At 35.3% G+C, this 23,699-nt stretch overlaps 1 protein-coding gene across 5 annotated transcripts in view; it reads right to left on the reverse strand.

Moving 5' to 3' along the window:
• LOC122571660 (CCR4-NOT transcription complex subunit 6-like) overlaps nt 1-23,699 on the reverse strand; it is a 925,145-nt gene that overhangs the window by 662,169 nt on the left and 239,277 nt on the right. The window contains exon 4 of one of the 5 annotated variants that reach the window (XM_043735707.1): nt 5,297-5,380. The exons of the other annotated variants lie outside the window; for them this stretch is intronic. Coding sequence (XP_043591642.1) covers nt 5,297-5,380 — 84 coding nt within the window. The remainder of the gene's footprint in view (nt 1-5,296; nt 5,381-23,699) is intronic. 5 annotated transcript variants of the gene reach the window in all.

Here is a 23,699-nt window from a genome sequence, read left to right on the forward strand (position 1 = left end):
ATTCACCAGTTTACAGACGATAAATAACAGTCGCGTTCATAATGAAACATTTTCACCCGTTAGCTGCTACGCACCCGCTAAATTCTCCTCGGCTGAAATTTATTCAGTTACAATTCAGAACGCGCGCTGCAGAATTTATTTCGCGCTTACGTAATCGCGATATTTTCTCGCCGGTCGCAGGAAACGCGCGGAGGGTCTCCAGTCGTCAGGGCCTCGTTCCAATCGTAATATCGCAGAAAACAGATAATTACGAACGAGTTCTCGCGACAACCATAAATGCGCGCCAACCATTCACCTGCATTAACCAACGATAAACGAATCAAGCTGGCTTGCTCGTTTCTTGTAATTATACACCTCCTCTGAAAGAAGATTACTGCGCGTTCGATTATGCTACTGGGCCCGGCGTTGAACTCGCTGTGCAACCACCGTTTTTATTTCCAACTTGACAACCGTTTCACGTTCCCATTTATCGCGAGAGGCGATACGCGCTCAAACGCTTGACAAATTTTATTGTACGCGCGTAAATATCTGCCGTAAAAATGGTAAAAATACATCGCGCCAAAACCTGGCGAGTCAGTAGATCAACAATTGGACGAGGTAGTGCGCATTAATCGATAAAATTAATTAAAGCCTCGCCGCCATCCATCGAATAGCAATTGCTACGCCAAATCTCGCTGGTAGACGCGACGACTATACTTGTGGGCCACATCGCTCGAGTATGGATTAATGGTACTACCAATCATGCAAAGTTTCATATTAAAAATTACGAAAAAATTGCCAACATCGATGATCAATAATCTGCAGCTTCGATCCGTCTACGATGTAAAACGATCAAAGAAATGGAACGTATAAGAATCGCACGACTATCGCAGTAAAATTGTGCACCTTTGGATCGGTGGACATTTGAAGAAGAATAACTACAAAATTAACAGACAATTAATTATAATTCTTATTTCTCATATTTTTCCTACAGAATTTATTTCTGCAGACATTTGGCAGACTAATGTAACCGTTGGGATTTGTAGCATGTGAATTGGTCATCTCCATCGAGATGCCATTGCAGACCAATGCATATACATGTGTATATGCTGTACACATTCATACCTTTGTAATGACGGTACTAATCGATCATTTATGTCGAAACTAGGTCACATGGGTGTTTCCTCTTTAATCTTCTAGAGATATGCGCTTCGTAAACAACGGATAATAATTAGATTACTAGTTTATTAGTATAATATGGTACGATTGGTTTCGAGAAACTAATAGATTCGCATTGAAATACTGGCGATCGCAGGAGAGAAAGAAATTATGGCACAGTAATTTTTAAATAACATTTACAACCGAACATTCGGAAAAAGATTATTAGTCTCTCAAGTTAGCAATCGAATCAGAAGGTCTCTCACAAACTCGTAAAAGGACTATCCACGTTCGTTTAAACAGTAATATTTGACAAATTTTTATTGCAAACCAGTAAATACATCGATAAATTGTATATTGAACAGTAATGTATCGTTGGCCAATTTTGGGACAAATAGTGAAAGTTTACTATTTGGTGATTCTATTTATAAGAAGATGATAAGTATACAGCAATATCTCTGTACTGTCTACGAGGTGGCAAAAAGTGTTTGAGCAGTCGTATATGTTTGACAATTAATTACAATATTGTCGGCAAATAGAACTTCATGTACAACGGCGGACGAAAGAAAATTTAAGAGACAAGTGGTACGAAAAGAATTTTACAAACAAACGAAAAATTATGTTTGACAAAAGTAATGAATAAATATAATACAGAATATCTCAGCATAGACTACCGTTCCTAATACGGTAAAGAAAATTTAGTAGAAAAGTTATTGGCATTTGTAAAATAGCAATTTCAAAGCTTCTTTTGCCCATCGCTGTATTTGCTAAATAGTTTCGCTTTACTATACGTGGTGCTGTTCCTGGCACGCGCAATTTTTTCTTTAACAAGGTTCAAATAAATCGGTCTCGTTAGAGTCGTTTCCAACGAACGGGCGAAGCACGCGAAGAGGTTGACACTGTTCACGTAGCGTCGTAACAATTTATCGACAATAGAACGAGGCAGAAGAACAAATTCATCGGGCCTCAACGTACGTTCGCGGTCTTAATTACGATTTAAACGGTAATTAAGTTTCCGATAGAATCACAATTCCAGTTACGCGTTGCAGCAGCGCTGCACTGCGGTTTGTTAAGTTTTTCTTCGTAACGCCCCGACTTCCCTCGACATTGTTCTCAATGATTTCTAAGAATTCTATTCGTTTCGCATTAGCTGCGCTTAATTTCCCAAGTTTGCTTTTTAGCAGACTTTCTAAGATCTGTTCAAGTGCCTTAAAAACAAAAAGAAAAGAAAATAATGGCAGCAATCATAACAGTTACAGCTAAAGATCGCGTTTCTACGCAGTTATGAGAAACTTAAACATACAAAAATCCATAAAACGATATGCAAAAACTGGATATAAAATATCCAAAGTACAGTGGTCTTTATAACATTCAACAGGTAAATCAAATTCTGATTCCTCATGATTCTTCGTGTTACTATTTAAATTATTATATCCATGCAGCTACGAATTTGCATAAAAACTCGCAGTCCAGCTATGAGCCAAGTGAAAAAAGCTATATACGTAATACGAGAATTAGTATCTTATTGTTAATTTAAATGATTTCAGTCTGGAATAATCATCATACATAATAAGACATTGTTTTCGCTTTCTAGTAATCATTATCGATTACAGAAATTAGGTTTGTTTAGAGACATTACCAGCGATGAGAGTACTTTTTGGTTACCCATAACCAATTAATCTAATTAAACCATCAAATAATTAACGATGAGGAAATTTTCTTTTCGGCTATCAGTGATAATCATTATCGGTGAAGAAAATTTGTTTGGTTACTGGTAATCATCATGTGCGTCAGAATTTTCTTTGTTATCCATAGATAACCATTATCGATGCCGAAATTGTTTCTCGGCTTCCCGATGACCATAATCAATGGTGGAATTTTTTGAGAATACCAGAAGTCATTATGGATACCAGATTTCTTTTTCTGGTCACTGGTAATCATTATGGGTATTTATTCACAGGTCGTTATTCATCGTAGATATCTTTTTTATCCCATTTTTTTGAGTAAAATACATCGGCAATGATATTATAGTAAGATATTTTAGAAAAGGTAAATCTCCTTGTTTACTCGTATTTCGCACAAAAAGGAATGTTTCTCGCGGTTTAGCTGTTCGAGTAAAATTACTTATCTCAATAAACACCTTTATTTCGTATTTTAACGTGTAATCAGCCACAAGCGGCCACACAGACTCGCGCTTTTGTCAGAGAATCGTGTACATTATATTTGCATAACAGCAGAAAATGAATTTGAATTTGCTTAACATATTAACACATTCGCAGCAGGGTCTAGGAAATATAAAGCATTTGCTCACAAAAGTTTTGAAATGGAATTACACCAGAAATTACGAAACTTCTGCATTTTACCAAGACCCTAGGATCATAAGATATTAATACAACGTTAAATCTATCTTCTTATGGCTTCGTCGACGTATAACACGTATAATACACGGACATTTTTATGAAATTATACTTTCTATATTTTTATCTCCTTTTGATATATTTCGCTGCGTGGGCGTTGCTGGTCTTCTTCGTAATTATTTACATAATAAATTATATTCTTTCGGGTATGTGTCTAAGATCGATTAATACGAATTTTCATGTCAAAGATAAGAATGTTTTATAGTATTTGAAATTTAAAAGCTGTACATAGACTTTCGCTGCTGGCCGTGAACGTATTTTTAAAATACACCTACCAATACACAGTTGTTTGAAGATATTCTCTTGAGAAGATTCATTATCAAACACATGTTTCTATCCGCACTGACACGAACATTATGAAAGTTAAAGATATTTCTAGTCCTGTTCCAATGAAACTAAGAGAAAAATTAAGTGATACTTAATAAATCAGATTCGTTCAGGCGCAAAAAAAATTGAACACTGCAAAATGAAACCTATTTATACTGAAAGTTTTACAATTCCATGGAACAGTCTATAAATCTAAAATAATATAAAACATCGGGGCAGATATAGCCGAAAAAGCATGATAAATAACAGGTAGCGTCACTAAGGAGAATTAAATGCGTTAAAATATCGCTGATTAAGCGAATAAAAACGAGCGAGCCCACCAGACAAAAAGGCTACCGAAACACGATTGCTTTTCAGATTATACTGGGCTTTGTAAATAAAAATACATCGTTGTTTCATTGTGAAACGAGGCGTAACATTGTCAAGCATTATACTTTACTGTAACGAGATCTAATGTCTCATTAGGCGAATGAAGGCTCGATAATTCGACCAATGAGTAAAAGATAGTAAACGAATGTCGTCAGTGTATTTATATTTCGCTGTTTCCACTTGACACAGTTTGCACCTCGCGCTCAATTCAACTGACGTTTCTGAATTTGTCAAGACATTGTTTTCTCTGAAAAAATGGTTCAAGGCGTTCAAAAGCGAAATAATCGTGTCAGATCAATTTGTATGATATTTCTCGAAGCGATAAAACAAGCAACGACTGAAAAAAAAAAAAAAAAATACATACAAAGTTTGAAGCTGTTTGCGAGTGAAAATTTTTATTCGAATATGATTCACTCGATCGAATGTGCGGTAATACGAATTAAATTGAAACAAATATTGGAACCATTTATGTCGGATACATTTTAGTCGAAGTACGCTAGCTATAACAAAAGCAATCAGCTTGAAAGGAAAACATTGTTTCGCGGTCGAATAATCTGTATCTGTTTTTGACTTTTCATGGGAACTATCGTAGATACTGTCTTGATTTTATCTGTTTCAACCTTGATTTCCTTTTCTTCCAGCTTAATCGAAATTCTAATTCCATTTCATTTCGATGTATTTTAATACTAATGAACTATTATGAAATGCATAATGGCACGGATATCGTAATATGGATATTAATAAATTTTAACTTTGGTAATTGTTAGTATTGATAACTTTCACAGTAAAGTAGATTTTATGAGTTGTTTTTTTTTTTTTTCTTTTACTGAAATGTCAATTATAATTTCATCGTAAATATTATAAATTTACGTTAGTAATAGAAGCAGGAGATGTGTTATTATTCTCGTAGTATCTTTTTAATTAATTGTAAGATTTCCGGTTAAATCAATATCCGAAATGCGACTTAAGATTAATGTAAATTTTCTTTCGAAAATAACTAACACATAGATTAAATAGGAAATTAGAAGGAAAAAGTAAAAACTTACTTATCATTATCATCAAATGCAAAATAGCATCGTAGGCCAGGGGAAGACTGTACGCGCACATCGATGCAGTTACCGTGAACTTACCTGAAACAGTTCAAATATAATTAGATTAATTTTCTATCGTATGAAATTCCATAATTTTCTACCATAATTCCATAAAACAAATATGATTTTTATTAACTATGTATTTTATTAAATGAGCAATTTATGGAATGAAAGAATTTGGCGTTTATTGTTTACCTTCTATTAATTACAACGATATAAAGCACAAATTGAAAATGGTACTTCTTGTTTCAATTAAAATCACCACGATGTAATATAAAAAGAGAGAAATATTCAGAATGATGGAGAAACACCTATAACGAGAAAAATAAATTTCAAAATTTAAATTATTGACTTGCATTATATTGAATTATTAGGAAAAATAGAAAAACCTCTCCTTTTAATCCTTTAGAGCAGCCAAATTTTTTGAGCGTCCTCGATTAAAAAATTTAAATTAGAGAAAATTACCTGCATTCTTGGCACGATTAGTTGCTACGTACGATTCGAGTTATTTTAATTATCTTTAGAATAATTAAAGTAAATTTCTACGTGTGCATGTGTAATTTGAAATGGCCCCAAATTAGAAATAATTAAGACAAGAAAATGTTGAGTCGTATTAATTCCATCAAACTATCAACTGTTAAGAGGACCTGAAGCAATACATAATGTTCAAAACTATCCATTTCTCACGTTGACTCACGGTAGTCGTCGGTGATTCACCTTATTCAATTTTTTCAGAGTCATAAAGATAAGACAAATTTTATGGACTAACAAATTTTCAACAATGTGAATAACTCAGATAACATTGTCGTAATAAAGTGTGTAAATACTACAATACAAACGCAATAAGATATTCCTCCTGCAATGATATAATAACATACAAATATACAACATAATGTAATTTTTTCAAAATTAATTATTATGGTGTAGTATATTTCGATCTATCACAGATGCCACAAGAAAATATATTAAATTCGCGTGGCAGTCGGTGTATTAGCCACTCCATCTACGTAAACGTATCCTCTGACTCGACTTCCACTGTCCCAACATCTATAAGGAACAAACCTACCATATAGAAAGTATTATCCAGGATGCGTCACCTTCCATTTTTCTTCCTTTTCTGCTTTCCATTACACTGTCAGAGGAGAGAATGGCTTCTAAGACCTCGTTTACATCAGACAACTTTTAGTTGAACGATTCAGTTGGCCGACCTTAAGTCGTTCAAATTCATCCGTGCAAACACGGTGTCAACCAAGTTGAAATAACTTCAAGAAACGGTCCATCCTTTTATCTTTGATTGAACGACTTGGCCACTTCAACTATAGTTGCCTAACGTTTATGGGTTCAACGAATGCTATACGAAGCAGCTCCAATAAAATCCATAATAATATATATACTCATACTCGCGATTGAGTGACCTAGTCAGTTCAACTGGACTTGCCTAATGCGAACAGGGTTCGGGAAATGATGGTAACAAAAATCTGTGCGACAAAATCTTCAACCACTGCAGTCAATCGTAGCTGACAATGGGACACTTCAGTTGGCAGACAGAATGCAATGAAGATATGAATGTTGTGTCGACCATTGAAGCGTTAGACCGAGGGAAAGAAGCGAGAAAATTTAAAGCAGAGAATAGAGTGAACGTCAGCGAACGTCAGAGACGAGGCACGGTCATTGTCTGTTATTCGTCTTCGGAGACAAACAAGCGAAACAGGTATTGCAAGCAACGAAGATGAATTGCCGCGGTTGGGAGCCGCATCTGGTTCACCTAGCTAGGCCACCTCCCGTAGGAGTTCCTGGGCTCATATCGCGATCGTTACGTGGGATACGTGTATAGGCACATACATATCAACCTCCACTCCGTTTTATGTCACCTGGTTCAAGCACTGCAACAACGAAGATAAATGGTCCCGTTCTGATTAAGACCTCGATACTCAACCTGGTCCCTTGTCCTTCGCTTCTCTATCGTATTGTCCTGTTTTGGTCTCGTTTTATACGTCTTTCGGTGGAAGACTCGATGCAATCAATGTAATCCTGATCGTTCGATAGGAGGAAGTTAGCGTACGAGCAGTCAGCAGAGATTTGTTTTTCTGTTGTAGAACTTATGAATTTTAATGAGGCCGGACTGGTTTTCAGCGGAAAAGCGCGTTGAGCGAGACATTCGCCGTTTACTTTTTCTTGGTTGACCAAATTTCTTTACTCCGGAAGGAATAAAGGCAACGTATATGGTAAATGGCTATGGCGACTAACGATATTTATGGTAATCGGTGATAACCTCGAAAGAAATTTTACGATAATCGCCCAATAATAGCTCTTTTTACGTAAATTTTATCGTTTGTAGATAGAAATCATAAGCAACGTTGTGTATTTAAATTTTTGACCAGACAGATGAAAATAAAGCGAGGCAACTGAAAATATTTCAAGGTATTTATTAAATACCGTTATTTCGTGTTAATTAATGATAAATTATCTTATTTACATTTACAATTAATTTACATAGCGAATTCATTTATAAATCGTTGAGATGGTTTGTTATATTTGCAAATTTTTATTATTCAGTTTCACTGCTCGAAAGTTTCGTTTATAAACTTTTTGTCGCTTAGAAATTCTAAATGAATTTTTTTCTTTTTTTTTTTGAATATCGTAAAAAATGTAGAACAACGAAAAGAAAATAAAAACATAAAACAAGTAAAAGCATTTGTGGCTATAAACATTTAAAATTTTACTTATGTAAATACCAAAATTAAATTAAATACCAAAAGCCCGTGACAAAAAGGAAAATTAATAAAAATACTACTGTAGAACTTTTAATACTCTGATATTATCATTGTAATCAATAACAGTACAAAAACAATTTCCTGCGTGGGAATTCTGTTCGAATAAATACATACGGTATAAAAGGCTGATAAATATGTATCGTATAACAATGGAAATCTGTAATTTTTGTTTATAGCATTATTAACTAACAGTCTTTAAGAAAATGACATATCCTACGCACATATTGTTTATATTTGTATTTAAATAATACCATTTGCATGTAATATGCATATACCTGTAAAGTGTGTCTTTGGGAATTACGGAAAACTATTGCGTTTCTAAAATAAAACGCACATTTTAATATTTATAGCCTTCATAAAACACGATTAAATTGTATATTTAAAACAATATATTACGCAAATCGCTATGTACATATTATTAAAATTCTATGTTTAATGAATAATGGTATAAATAAAGAAATCTTTAGGGGAATCATAGTCTTCTGTTTTTCTGTGTATTTCGAAGACACGAATATCTCCGAATAAGGTATTACGGTATAGCAAACATAGAAAGATCGTCGTAAGAAAGATAAAAAAATGAAAGAAAGTTATGCAGTTCTGAGTTATCTTCTTAAATATAAATATTTGCGTAGCTAGATGAACATTAATAACTGATTTTCACGAGATTGCAGGCATATCGCTTCGCGCATTTACTCGCCTTTCAACCGAAGCTTGGGCCTCGTCTTATCAGAAGTACAGATTTAAAAGCAATCTTGTCGCGATAAACGTTCTACGTTGATAAACGGAATAGAGTGAAATTCTGCTAGGTTCTCGCGAGATGGCTCGCGTCCTACGTACCATTTGTTCAACATGAAATTGACCATTAAACTTAATGCATGCTCAAAATAAACTTAATGTCGCAGCCGTAAACGTGAATTTATTACAGGAGCTAATCTTGGAGAATAACTTGAGAATTTTTCAAGCGCGTAATATACTTGTAAATACGTATGCAGTTAGAAGGAAAAATATGTAAACGAACAGATAGTGGAAATAAGTATTTATGAAGTTTAATCGAACCAGTACCAGCGTCATAAACTGAACTTTTATTTATTATAAAGCCTTATGCCTCATGGTACATAGATTATTTAATAAATAATTGAAATTACGGCTTAAGTACGATTATATGAACCTGTCGAGAGACAAGCTGGTTCATGTAACCAGGTCGTTCACATAATACGAGTCCACCTATTTCTCCCCACCACCTATGATTGTTCGTTCACATAACAGAAGCTCATATTCGTATAAGAGGATTCCACGAAACATTCGCTGTTAAATACATAATAACGTTACAGACTGCCATAGGACTGTGTCACATAACGCGTGTCTCTGTCGTTTACATGATTATTGTTAAATGTTCATATAAGTGGATTTAGTCGGCGACAGTTCAGGTAGGAGCTCAACTAAAGTTTACATAACCAGACACTGCTACAATTTTGTTCGTATCAGCACAGTGCCTCTTTAATATTTCCATTTTCTCTGCAAGCAAGCAACATTGAACAAAACTTCATTGTTACCTACATTGCCATTTATTTCTGTCTCCAACTGTAGATAGAGTGTTTTACAGCAATTTTAAGATCGCCTCATACGCGGTAGCAATTTTCTAATCGCGTTGTACGAGGTCCTATCGCATTTGTGTACAGGATGTATCACAACGTGTGCGGCCCACTTCAGGAACAGATAGGACGCAAGAAAACAATGAAAAATGAAAAAGGCTCGTAGCTATTCGTTATAGTGATTTTTCTTCTTCAATAGTCCAACTGATCACCTTCACGATTTGTTCATATTTAAATAGGTAGGTGAATTCAAATCCACTAGATTTGTATTTCTGGGGCACTTGAAAACGATTGTGTATTCGACACGAATTGCCAGCGTCGAAGTACTTCGTGTATGTATACGACAAGGTTGCCAACAGATTCAACAAGCACGTGGAATTTTTGAGAGATTGCGAAATCCTGTGATACGAGGACTGCAAGCTCGGATACAGACAGTGGCTAACAGCTTCGAGGCAAGCAGTTGCGGATCACCGAAGCACAAAAATGGCTATAAATTTGAAACAAGGTCGAATAGAACACGTGTTTACGTGAACGGTTTTCGCTCTTTTTGTGCTTCCTGTCTGCGCCTGAATTGGGTCCCACATATTACGATACACCTTGCGTGTATACAAAACTTCCATTTACATGAAATTTCCTTGAGAATTAAATGTCACTTCAACAACAGCAGCGTAAATGTTTTCTAGTCGAGCATATCCCTAAGACCCTCGAAAGGTATGTGTAAGAGGCAATTTATAACCAGAAAATGGAGCGACTTAGTGACATGGAAAAGATTGCTCCTTGGTAATAGCTTTTGTCGAAGGCACATGCTCGACGCTGCTTTCTGTGATGAGTTATCAAGCGGATCCAAATATTGTACATTTTTCAGAAGAGTGTGGTTTGGCTGGAATGCGATAGCAATCGTGAGAATCGAGATGATACTTTCTCAGTCACACCATGTCACAATTAACGGCGATCGACATCATCGCAGACTCTCACGAAAGTTAGAGCAAACATCTGCCAGTCGATTCTTCAACAAGGAGACAAAAGACAAGGCGTGCGACACTTCTTACGAGCCTTTTATAAGAGTTGAGACTTTTCTCAGACATCTTGCACGCAGAGATCGCGATACGTGAAGATTACTAAAGCACAGACAGGTAAAACATACGATATAGTACTGCTCATCTACACAATAGATTAGCTGGAAATATCCAATTGATCATTTGTTTCTTAATAGGGAAACTGAGAGAGAAACCGACAGACTGACACAAGAGGAAACCAAATAGGCTAAGCAATATCGTGTCTTTCGTGTAGATAGAACAGGTCGTTGTTATGTTTCATCCGAAAGAGATCACCTGACGAAGTACCTGACGAACTCAAAATAAACGAAATCAAAGGATTGACCGTAAGATCTGCAGGAACACCTCTATAAGACAGTAATGTCACATAATCGAAAAGTTGGCTTGCGAAGCGATTGAATCATCCTGCGTTCCGCTGACAGATACACGTGAGATCCATTGAGACAGTCCTGGAGGAACGATGTTAAAGACATTAATTAATATTTCAGTTTAAGTTCAGTGGAAAATCATTCTACTTCTCGGACTTTGTTTCCAATCTTCCAATCTGATTATAGTAACTGTTGCAGGCATACTTTTGTTGCTGTATGAACAACGCCACGTACTACGCTCAGAGCCAGCAGCTTTGTATTTTGAAAACGTACAAATTCCTGTTCCGTTCGCGGGAAGTTGAGACAATCTCTGTTCAAACTAATTGCAACACGCTTTGTTCGGACAATCGAGTTTCACGAATAATTGAATAACTCGATTTCCACGCGAGAGAAGACCATTTATTCCAAACTGTTCTATAAATATTAGTCGAAAAACACGGACAAAAATTTCTATGCTTAAACGTAAGTAAAAATATAACGATTTCTTTCTTCAGCTTTTATTCCTGTTCCAATCTTTTACGGGGAACCGTCCACAAATTTTCCACTAATCAACATTTCGATAATCCATCATTCGGTTAATCAGTGTTCTGATAAATAATTGAGCTTCTACTGTATTAACAAGATTAGTTATACATAGTTTGTTACGAGTAATCAATTACTTCTTGTTTGACAGCTAATATGTAGTACTTACTTGATTAGAGGCGTATACGCTACATATTATCATTATTTGGGAGAAGATCGCGGGCGAAGGAACATCCGAATCAAACGTAATTCCGATTGTCTATGGTAATTAATAGGGTAATGATCAAGCTCTAATTATTTCTTCCGCTCTGTTAACTCCTTTGCTACTCGATTAAGCCAAGTATTGCAATTGACTGTAGAATCAGGTACCGTTATATCTTACTAATTAATAATACGAAGCGAAGAACACACGAGTACGAAAGTATCGTAGAAAAGTTACAAAAAGGCCAGTTAATTAAAGCAAATAGGTGTATCTGCAGCGTTAACTTCGAGTAAATTATTTCCATTATGCCGTAATGTAGCTTTGATTAAAGTTAAATAAGTATTAAATTGGATATTTACATGAATTAAAAATTATTTTCTACCTATGAACAAATAATTCCTCCTAAATAAATGCAGCTAAATTGATTTTATTTGCAAATTTTAATTGCTTTTATTTTCAATAGCGGTTATTCTTGCTCCACTATGATCAAACATTGCTTTCAACTGTGACTTTGAAGTCAACATCAATACGTTCTCTACACAATGACCATAGAGCGTCGGTGTATGTAAGAATGTCACGATTACATCACAATACATTCCATTGCCATGTAATGTAGAGTTCATCGCATGTCTATAGACCTTAGCAAGCAGTAATTTGCACTACGCTTACGTTTCATTTATGCTTTATCATTGCCCTTTATTATTACGTACCATTCTTTTCATTCGAAAGAATGAAAAATCGATGCTTGCATAATACTACATCAGTGTGTCCTACTCGATAAGTATTGTGATATAAGTGAAGGTGAGGTACGTACATCAAGTCTGTCTTGCGTAAATCTATTCTTCAAGAACTTCAAGTATGCTGTACATATATAGACAGTGGAGTTAATCCGTCGAAGACTTTGCAATATCTGATTGAATCCCGTAACATTAGTATCGTCCAATTCTGCATATATCGATGCTGCATATCTCACAAAATTCGTTCTCGTAATACTAATTTTTCAAAAATTCTATCATTAAAGAAACGACTTTCCGTTTGCTATATTGAATCTCTAGCTATCGTGTTCGATATTGGAAGAAAGCAGGATTGGCAATACACAATTCTTCTTACTCGGCCTTCTTTCTCCTTTGCCAATCTCCTTCGCTCTAATATGCAACAATTAGATTTAACGTGCAATTTTGTTTTCTCTCTAATGAAATATTTATTTCCATCTGAAGCTTTGTTCCTATTCAGCTCGTTCGATGGTGTGTTACTAAATGAACGTTAAATACAGAGCGTATCTAAGGGCAGTATGTAGTTACAAGACTGCGGATTTTTACGCATTTATGCAAATTCTGAAAATGCAAAAATGCACAGAATGCACATAATAGACGAAAATATACGAGTTATAGTAGAATAAGTGAAACGAAGTTCTAACAAGCGAAACGAATCTCTGTTTAACTTACATAATCTTCATTGTGTCTGTAAAAATATAAATTTGCGAAAGAATCCGCACTCTGATAATTACATATAGCCAAATACTAATTACGTACTAGCTAATTACAATTACACTATTACGTAAAAAAATTATACGCAGTCATTTCAGATTATATTGTCTTTCTAAAGTATTTTTTAAGGAAAAAGCAGATGTACGACAGATGAATTGATTCAACGCGATTAATTATAATCGTATAAATAATTAAAAACACTGGGAAGGGATTGAACGAAAATTAAATTCTTCTAACTGCTAGAATTGAAACGAATTAATTTTATTGGCGAATTTAATGAGAAACGAAATTTATTTAACATTCGTTTCTGTTTTATATTAACGACCGATCTGCTATCTCATTCTGAAATAAATGATTAATTACGTCACGTGAAATGTTTCATTAGACAAGTACATGTTCATAACTTTCAAACATGAAGATATCCTGTTTCTCTTATATAATTATTTATGAATATATATAAGCTGAAATGTAAAATAATTAAAGGAGCTGAGCAGAACTGTATAAATGTAGTCCGCGAAACAAGATGCTAAATGCGATAAATTGGGTCAAACGTTTCAGTTCGAGTTCTTTAATGTTAATTACCTTCGAGTTCATAATTATAATGGCTTGGAAAGAACGTTTTATGGTATAAAAATATTGCAAAATAATTCAACCATTTGACAAAGAAAATATATTCAATCGTGATATATTTATTTACCACAGGCTTTTTTCCCAGAAGGCTCAATTTATCATTTCCACGACAGCGACTGATAATCGTAACACTTGAATGACAGAGGAAGAACTATGAAAAAAGAGATAGTACAGCAAATATCAACATTACACGAAGATACGTATCGCTAGAAATAAAGAAGCACACGCATTAAAATGCACTGTAACACAGATATGCATATTTGAAAGTGACAGTTCAGCTTTTCTGTATCATCTGTGTGCAACTGTGCACGCGTCTCACAGCCGTCATTTATTTTGCTGAACACCGTGCACTGACACGAGATAAGCAATGAAATCCAGAGGAACGAAGACGACGCCTGTGCACAGGATATGAACCGCCACGGTTGTCGTCGTTCTATTCTCACACGGTGTCCATCTCAGCCGTAATCGCGTGCGCAGGGCATTCCCAGACGAGCATTTTTTCCTTCACCGTTAAAAAAAGAAGCCAACCTCGATCGACATCGACTGTCACAGAGGGAAGAAAGATATCGACGATCAATGGATATCAGGCGTTCGTGTTTGATCAGCGTTAAATCAAGAAGACGGAGGACATTGGCGGACCTTCTTCGAATACAATATCTTTTTCGTGCATCTAGTTAAAAAAAAAGAAAAAAGAAAGAAAGTAGAAGTATAGTACATTAAATGGATCTTTCTTATTTTCTCTTACGCTGTCAAATTGTTCATACGAGGGTGTATTTACAGTGGCGATTAAGAGAAAGTTTAAATGATAGGGAATACCAAATATCAGCGTAACATTAGAGAAAAGAAATCTACCTGACAAGGACAATTAATAGATGTATAATACACGGTGGCTGCAGGGAATATTTTTACACAATTGTATCGATCATAGCAGCTATATACTATTTCATTAACCCCTTGACCTATAACCACTAGCGAGACTCGTGGTAAGGGATCCGTGCCATAAGCGAAAACCACGAGTCAGACTGGTGGTAATTTACAAATTTCTAGCGATTCATTATCCACTTTGAAGTAATAAATTGTTTCTGTTAACTGATCAATTGATCACGATTACGCCCCAGACGTCTTGAAAACACTATTTGTCCTCGAACGTTGTTTATTATTTCACAGTTCCTTTTGTAGCCCCTAAATATACATGTCGTCAGACAGAGCCAGTATACTGTCTTGTATACTGCAGACAGAGCATGCCAGTTCGGGCACACGGCTGAACAGAGCGAATTTCTTGCTTACTATGGCTCGCGCGATCGGCGGGGGTTAAGGGGTTAAGGGGTTAAGTTAAAACATATTAAATTTCATATTAGTAGTATTTTCATGTGACTACAAAAATGTAATAAAAACGAATATTGGTATGGCATCTGATAAAAGCAACGCTCCAAAGGCACATTCAATTTTGTATGTATACTTCAAAACAAGTAATTATTACATACTACATAATCGCATAATACATAATCATATGTACAAGCATGATATTAAATATATCAATGTTAAACTTCCTTCTGACCATCGCCGTAGTTCACTGTCTGACGAAAGTATTTTTATCGTTCGATTTTAAATATTGTTTAAAGATCATAAGGTAAAAGTGTCTCTAAATTGTGTGCTTTTATATGTTAAATATTAGCTAGTCAGAATATATGAAGAAAATATTATTACGATTATTATTAATAATTATTAAAAAATACGTATAGTAAAATGCAATATATACAAGCTGTTGGTTTCTTTGATTTTCTAGAATATTAGATATATTTCATTATTGAAACGACTGACAAGACTAACAAATACCTTGTTCTCTATCCACTAAGTTATATTGTAGCTAATTGCAAACATACGCGCAATATGATATTTTAGATCTGCAAGACGGCAAGACACGTACGACAATTTCATTAAACGAAATTAAATGGTTTCGCAAGTGCTGTATCATAGCAATTTATACATAGCAATTTATATACGTCTACTCTACAAGATATTTCAGACACTTTAAGAGTATAGTCATCCTATCTTAATCGAAGCGTTCAATCGAAGCTGATGGTTGGCGTGAAAAGATTCTTTTCATATTTAAAGAAACGTAGTGCAATGACATAAATAGTTGTCAATACAGTTTAAAAAAATAGAGATGGATCTCTAGGTCCAAAGAAGACATCGTTCGAAACTATTTAATTTTGCCTAATGAAATTGTCGTATACTTTCTTATACCACTTTCAAGTTATAGTTCAATTACAAGAGTTGGTCTATAGAACCAATGCATTTTACATTACACTCTGAATTCCCATAGGCATTTTGAAGCTGTATCACAATTACAGGGGCTATTCTGTAGAATCAATGCATTTTACATTACACGGCGAATTCTATTGATAGTCCAGTCAATAGAGCTATTGCGATAGATTTGATCTGACCTAACGGTTGCTTTTGCTGAACAAATCGCTGCCAAATATCACAGAAAATGAATATTTGGCATTCAGCTACTTGAAGAGTTTATTCGTGGAAATTTGATGTGGCAAAAGTGACCACTTTTTTTCACGCTCTTCGGAAAATATCTGCTTTATAAAAACATGTTTTGTAAAGAAAAAGTTACTTCTATTTTTTGTTCATTGACTCCCATTAAGTCAAAGAATATCCACCCCAGCAGTTTTGTTAATAATATTCATTGAGCCAGTTGTAACGTACACGGACTTCATCTTGCAATTCTGTTCGACGAAATTAAACTAATCACTGGACAACAGATTTTTAGGCGAATTCCTTTGACAATATAATTAAAAACGTAGGACCTGAATAGGAAATTGCTTTATTTACTGTACTACCAGGTGTTGTAGAAAGCACTATACTCTGGACATTTTATGCACCTTTTCCACCTACCGTAAGATCCACAGTCTACTAATTATAATTCTTAAAGTCACAGTTCTAAAGACGAATAATAAGCACCGTGAACGATACGAGGAGAACGATTTACAAAGAAATATAACGCGTAAAGGTTACAACGACGTAGACTGATATAATCAAACATTTCCGAACAAGCCAATACCCGATCCAATATTTAACTTCCAAGTACTTAGGAGCTTCCACAGAATGGTGCATCCGCCATGAAACGCTGCAGTAGTAAAAAGAAATCGGCATCATTTCACGTGACTGGGGACGTTAATGCGACTTCAAGAACCCGTTTCTAAGAGCAACGATACGCTATCGATGTCTCGCCGGTAGCAGCGCGCTGATATTTGTTTCAATTCGACGCCGGAGCTGCAGTCTTCGTGCCTTCAATCAAAGAACCGCTGAGCATGCAAAAGAAGAGCGAAGTAAGAAGGTAATCTAGCAGAGAGATTGGTGAATATGTAAATGAGGAAGAAGGGAAATGAGAGCTCGAAGATGGAAAATGGCGAAGATAAAAATATTGGCTTGCTCTGTCACTGAATACCTTATTAGGAGGTAGGATCGGCAAAATTCTTGAAAAAGCTCACTAACGAATGTGTGTAAAAGGATATATAGGAAACCAGTCTGCTCCCCACACCACCATGCAATAGAAGAGGTCACGTAAAGCTGTTCAGACTGCTAATTGGACATACAAGACCGACGCGTAAATTTCTGTTACAAAGAGAAGCTCCTCCGTGGTGCGATCCTCGCGACCTATCACTTACAGTACAACACGTAACTCTAAAATGCACGACATTAGATGAACCACGCAACAAATTGAAGATCTCCAAGGAACTCAAGGAAGTATTCAGTTCGGTACAAAGAAAACCTGCTGAAATGTATCAAATCAAAAGACATATGGGACGAGATCGTATGGTATGAGGCGTATGGAAGAAGAAGAAGAAGAGAAAGAAGGAATAAATAGCGATGGGCTTAAGTACGTTGCAAGTAGATTCGAATTAGATTAGATTCGAACCATCTATTAAGTGTTAAAAAAATATAGATACTTTTAAGTAGATTCTAACTTAAGTGCGACAGAGCGAAACCCACTGTGAGTGCTTTGAGAAGCGAAAAAACTACACAGTCGCAAGTAGAATCGAGTAAGACTGGTCGAATAGGTTCGAAGCTCGATCAACGTCTGACGAGCATCGAAAATTCTTCTTCTGGAAATCTTTTCGGTTGGTTATCATCGAGATCCATTATCGTGTGTCAATCGTCATCGCGTAGAAGTGTAATACATAGTGAACAGCATTGGAATCCTATGAAGTGAGGCTCGAGTAGCGGATTCATAAGTACATACTCAACTTGATCCCATCGCTGGAAATAAAACAATAAAGCAACGTGGCAATATAAATGAGGGTCACGATGCGATAAATATCCACGAACTACTCGCAAGTGTTCTCTCTTCCACGTTATTACACATTTTATTTCGATAGAATCGTCAGCGGATGCAATGAATTTTCCAATAAAAATGATACAACAGATCTGCCGACCATTTTATATTTAACAATTTCCGCCGTGCTGGTCGATCAAATATGGGTTTTCGAGCCGATATACGCGATAATGAAGTGTTAGGAGAGCGATAAAGAGAAGTAAAAACACACGAGATCATGTTAATACGGATTCAGCGAGAAAAAGATATCGAAGAGAAACAGAGAGCGCGATGAAAGCAGTAATGAAGATGAGCTGGTAATTACGACACAACATTGCAAATTTTGTTCATTTCTGTCTCCATTAATGCGAAACAACAGGTTTCAAAAGTTTATTTTGAGATACGGATAGAATATATTTCTCTCCTTTATCAGAAATTATACGCTTTTGTTCTATTGTATTTCGTTATTTTATGCGACAAAGCGGCTGAACAATAAAAAGGTTCGACCTCATGATTAAAAATTGGCCGTGCTAACGTAATTAACAACGTGTTTTATATAACGCGTCCACGCAACGTATTGTACGAAGGTTATTGATAATTTTATTGACGCTACTAGCATTCAGATGCACGTAAAATTTCAAACGTCAACTGAGCACACGAATAAACCGATCAAACGATACAATACGTACTTTTTTCTAGAAAAGGCTGCTAGAAACGATTGAAATATGAATGAAACGAAAAATTCTGTCAGTGAAACGTATCATTTTTAGGACAGATGCTAACTCGGGGGAAAATAAATAAAGCAATATTGTAAATTAACATTGAAATGGATATTTAACTGATTGCTGAAATATATCAGAAGCATTGAATTATCATTTGGTTCATGTTATAGAACAGATAACAAGATGACTGCAGACGATACCTACAGATGCCTATGAAAATTGGAGGATTAAGGGAGTGTCCTGAATTAGAACGTTCTAAAACAGCGTCTTTTTGTGATTTTTTTTTAGAATTTTTAATTTCACACTATTTTCTGCCTTTTTCTTATTTCATCGAGAAGAAAAATACATAATAATTTAATCATTTGTTGGTTTTTTGTTTCGGTCAAGAATTACGAGGTGGATCTTTCCCGCCGATTGAAAACTGCAGCCCATGAAATAGGCTTAGAAATCTGTTATAATTTTTTTTTACTTCAAAACAAATTTTTTTGTATTCGTTAAATATATATAAAACCATACTTCAAAATTCAACAACATCATATCTTTCTTTCCCTTCTAAAAAAAATCACAAAAAGACGCCGTTTTAGAACATTCTAATTCAGGAGACCCCCTTAAGGCGTATTTAAATGGAATTATTGATTTCATTATAATTTTCCGAAAGAAATGGACCGTAAACCAAATGAGTGAATGAACTTCTGCTTTGCCTTCCCTTCTCGTAATACTCGTGCGTATAATCTCAGTTCGTGACTTTTCTATATTCCGCATCCAATTCGTGCAACGAATCTTCAATAAACTGGGAGTTTTCAAGCCGATATCACGATTAAAGTAAGACACAAATTTGGAGAATGTATAATCAACATTGCAAGAAAATCTGACAACGTCTGCAAAATTGGTACAACACTTTCTGTATACGTAGCATTCCTCAGGCCCACAAAAGTATTCGTTTTAACATAAATTTAATTTCATTAATTTTTAATGTAATTAATATTCAGTAAGCTCTTAACCTTGCGTAATCCCATATTTATTTATTATTTATTATATAGCAGTAGGACTCAACATCGCATTTGTATTATTTACTACAAGTATTTATACAAGTGTTTATATTATTATTATTTTATATTATTACACCAGTTTGTCGAAATTAGCTGAAATATTGAAACAGTGGAAAACTATATGACACTGTCTTGACGACGGTCGATCGACGAAAGTTCAAAAATGTCACGCATCACAAAGGATTAAGGAATTAAACTAACATTAGGATATGCCACAGAGAGGAACAATATGCACACAGCGCCGTTATAACTGCGCTGGGAAGAAGTAGCGACTACTAGACCACATATCAGATTTGACGATAAGTTGAAAAGAGGAGAGTGCAATATCGCAAAGCCAGCTTCGGGCCCGGTGAAAGGAAGCAAAATTCCAAGAGGTAGCGCGAGGCGCAGAATCTTATCGTCCATAATGCATCGAACGCCTTCGAGTACCAACGATCTAACTCGCTTTCAGAAACACTCGCTTAACGTCGCGTTTTAACGTTTTAAATTTTCATTAAAAATTAATCTCATGCTACAACATCGATGCTGCTGTATCTGGCTTGCTTCGGTGTAAAGAAGATAATTTAACACGAACAGTAATCTGATTAACGTGGATCTTATTGTAAACGTTAATTTATAGAACCGAAGTGAATCTTCTCGCGAAGAAAATTGATAATTAACGTTGATCATCTAAATGAACGATGATACGTATTAGGCAATACCCATAACTAGGCTGGGAACAGTCTGCACTCGAGCTGTAAAGTGCGGGATTTTTCTATAGATATGAGATTATTGGTACATTGCATTTAGATCATTCATTCGATGCGTGTAAATTGCTAGATGCTTTATTCGTGCAGCAATAAATCACTTCTTTTCGTGGTGACAATATCTGTAATAAAATGAGGGTAAGATACAGAACGAACTGTTGATGAACTTAGATCAAACATCTAAACGTAAAGTAACATTTTTTTCTATGCAACCTCCCATTCCCAAATAGAGCCGCTGATAAAGATTCTTCGAATACGCGTCCATTTTACATACGATTTTTATTTACGTCTTCGTCTAACACATTATAGTGTGTACCTACACATGTAATATATGCGTTTGTTATATATCAGATAGTAAAAATGTTTTTCTGTTTCCCACTGTTCGAATATAAAAATATTCCCCTGAAATAATCTCAGATTTAACAACGATAACTTTTGCAGCTAAGAAGTCATGTCGAATATTCTGTATAACCCACAGAGAAGTTATAAGCAGAAAATAACTGAAAATTATTTTTCCATTTAAAAACAGGGAATACTATAATGTTCAGAAAACTCTACGAGTACAACTATGTCGACAGGAAAACTGGAATAATTTCTAGCAATTCCTATATTAGAGGAGAAGTTCTTGAGCAAAAAGTAGTTGTTCTTTGTTGTTCACCTGGATTATGTAATGCAAAAACTCCAAACAACAGAGATTCGTCAATTGTTTGCATTTGGCATTCGCATTTAATAAAGGCAAATGAGAACTGCAGATAAAATAGAAGAAAAAAACATGTGTTTTGGCTATAAATTTATCTTTCCGAATTTCCAAATATTTTTTCATTTTTCTACTGCAATAGAAATTAATATTTCTTAGCGAATGTTAATTATATTAAAAGACACGGCTGTTCAGACAAACAACAAGAGCACGTATGGAAAATATAATTTAAAATATAATTTAGTGATCGGATCATAAAGCATCGCTACTCAAATGATAATCAATGGTAATCAACTTGCGTTAATGAGATCGTTAAAGACGTAATCTAATTATATCTAGTAATCGTCGCTCGAATTACTTTTTAGCTCGATGGTTATGACAAAAATAAATAAAATTCCAAGTTACTTCGATCGATTTTTCCTAACTAATCACCGCAGACGAATTAATCTCGTGCCATGACAGCTGAACAATTCGTCGCTAGAACTTGTAACTCTATTACGCTCGCGTGTGGATGCAATCTAATTTTCAAAAACAACACGCAATCGTCATCTGTGCGAAGTACGAATTCACGCCACCGCTTTCCTTGCACTTGCGAAATTCAATTGGCAAACTATGCTGGAAAATTGAATTTCATGCTTGCGATTAACTTTTCGTCAGACACGACTATCGTGCTTTACAGCTGCAGCCACTTCGCGCTAATAATCGAATACTCAGAATTACGCGCGACTAATAAACAACACCTGTGTATTGCGATTGTTGTAATTCCTTTTTTATTTACAATACCTTCGAAACACACGCTTCATTTTGGTGTTTTACGATTTTCTAAGAAAATATACGGAAAGTGTAAACGATATAAAACGTGCAATAGCGGAGAAAAGAAGCTTAAAATTGCTGAGCAATTTATCTGTGTCCATGTACGTATTGCTAGCAATCTTTGTATTAGATATCTTCAACCACGTTGCTGCCTATTCTGTGATTATATTTGTCCAAAATCTTGTCAAAGTTGCTCTTGACGAGAACAATCTTCTTTAGTAAAATTATGATATTTTTCTGTCACTTAGATCTAAACTTTCTTTTGTTCATTAATGTACCTTTCAACGCGACATTCGCTGCCTTCCATTACTCCATAAAGCCACCCAGAAACTTTTAATTTTTACATATTGCGGTATATATTTTTATGTGAAGATTGCAGGAAAAATTATAATACGTTTTATTGTCATTTTATGACCAGCAATATTTTAAGATCGTCAAGAAGGCGGCAAGATGCATGCTTAGTCCGCAAATCAAATTGAAGGACGATGTTAGTAACGTGAGACTAATTCACAACGTAAAACTGCCTGTAAAAGAATGGAAATCTGACTTATCGTCCTTTCGTCTTGCGTTCTTCGTATGTTTTGTTTTCTATTTGAGAAACCTCAATGAAGGTTTGTGTATGTTAATACGATAATACACGAAGTACGTCGTGTTTACAATCGTTTGAGGAACAGCTCATTCTGTTTTTGTACATACAGGATGATATATTTTATTCCCATTGAAGAATCTAGTCTCGTAACAATAAAATCGACGTTTACAACAGGATATTTTAGAATAAAAAAATTCTACTCACCGTACGATAAAATGAAAATGTAATAATAGCTAATAACACCAAGTGTAACCGTTTGATGTTGCGTACGTCTATTCAGCTTCTGTTTTATCGTGCGTCAGGCTTGCATAAAAATTGGAAATTTCTGGACGGTGTGATAGTTATGAAACGCAGTGTACTACCGCGAGAAGAGAATATTTCAGCGAAAAACTGTGAGCTTCTACGAAGCATGCAACAACAACACGTGCGATCGACAAGCACTTTGCAAATATTATATCACAAACAGAGAAAAAGGTTGCACCCTCAAAGGTTGCACATTCCACGTTATTCTTCTCCAGTCGAGCCAAAAAAGAAGTGTACAGTTTACTATGCAGACAATAACGTTGGTTCCTGTGTTTTTGCTGTTTTCAGTCCACCATGCAAAGAAGTGTTTGTGTATCAACAATAAGATAAAGGTCACAGAGGCGGCAGAAAAATTGCTATAGAGAAAAATACTTTGGCGAGATCGTTACAACATGGGAAAAGCGAAGGCAACAGAGGCAAATAAATTCCCGAGAGTATTTCGTCATTCTATTAACCCGAGAAAGGTTGGAAGGCGTGGAAAT

This window comes from Bombus pyrosoma, linkage group LG10, assembly GCF_014825855.1.
Source record: "Bombus pyrosoma isolate SC7728 linkage group LG10, ASM1482585v1, whole genome shotgun sequence".
Taxonomy (NCBI): Eukaryota; Metazoa; Arthropoda; class Insecta; order Hymenoptera; family Apidae; genus Bombus; species Bombus pyrosoma.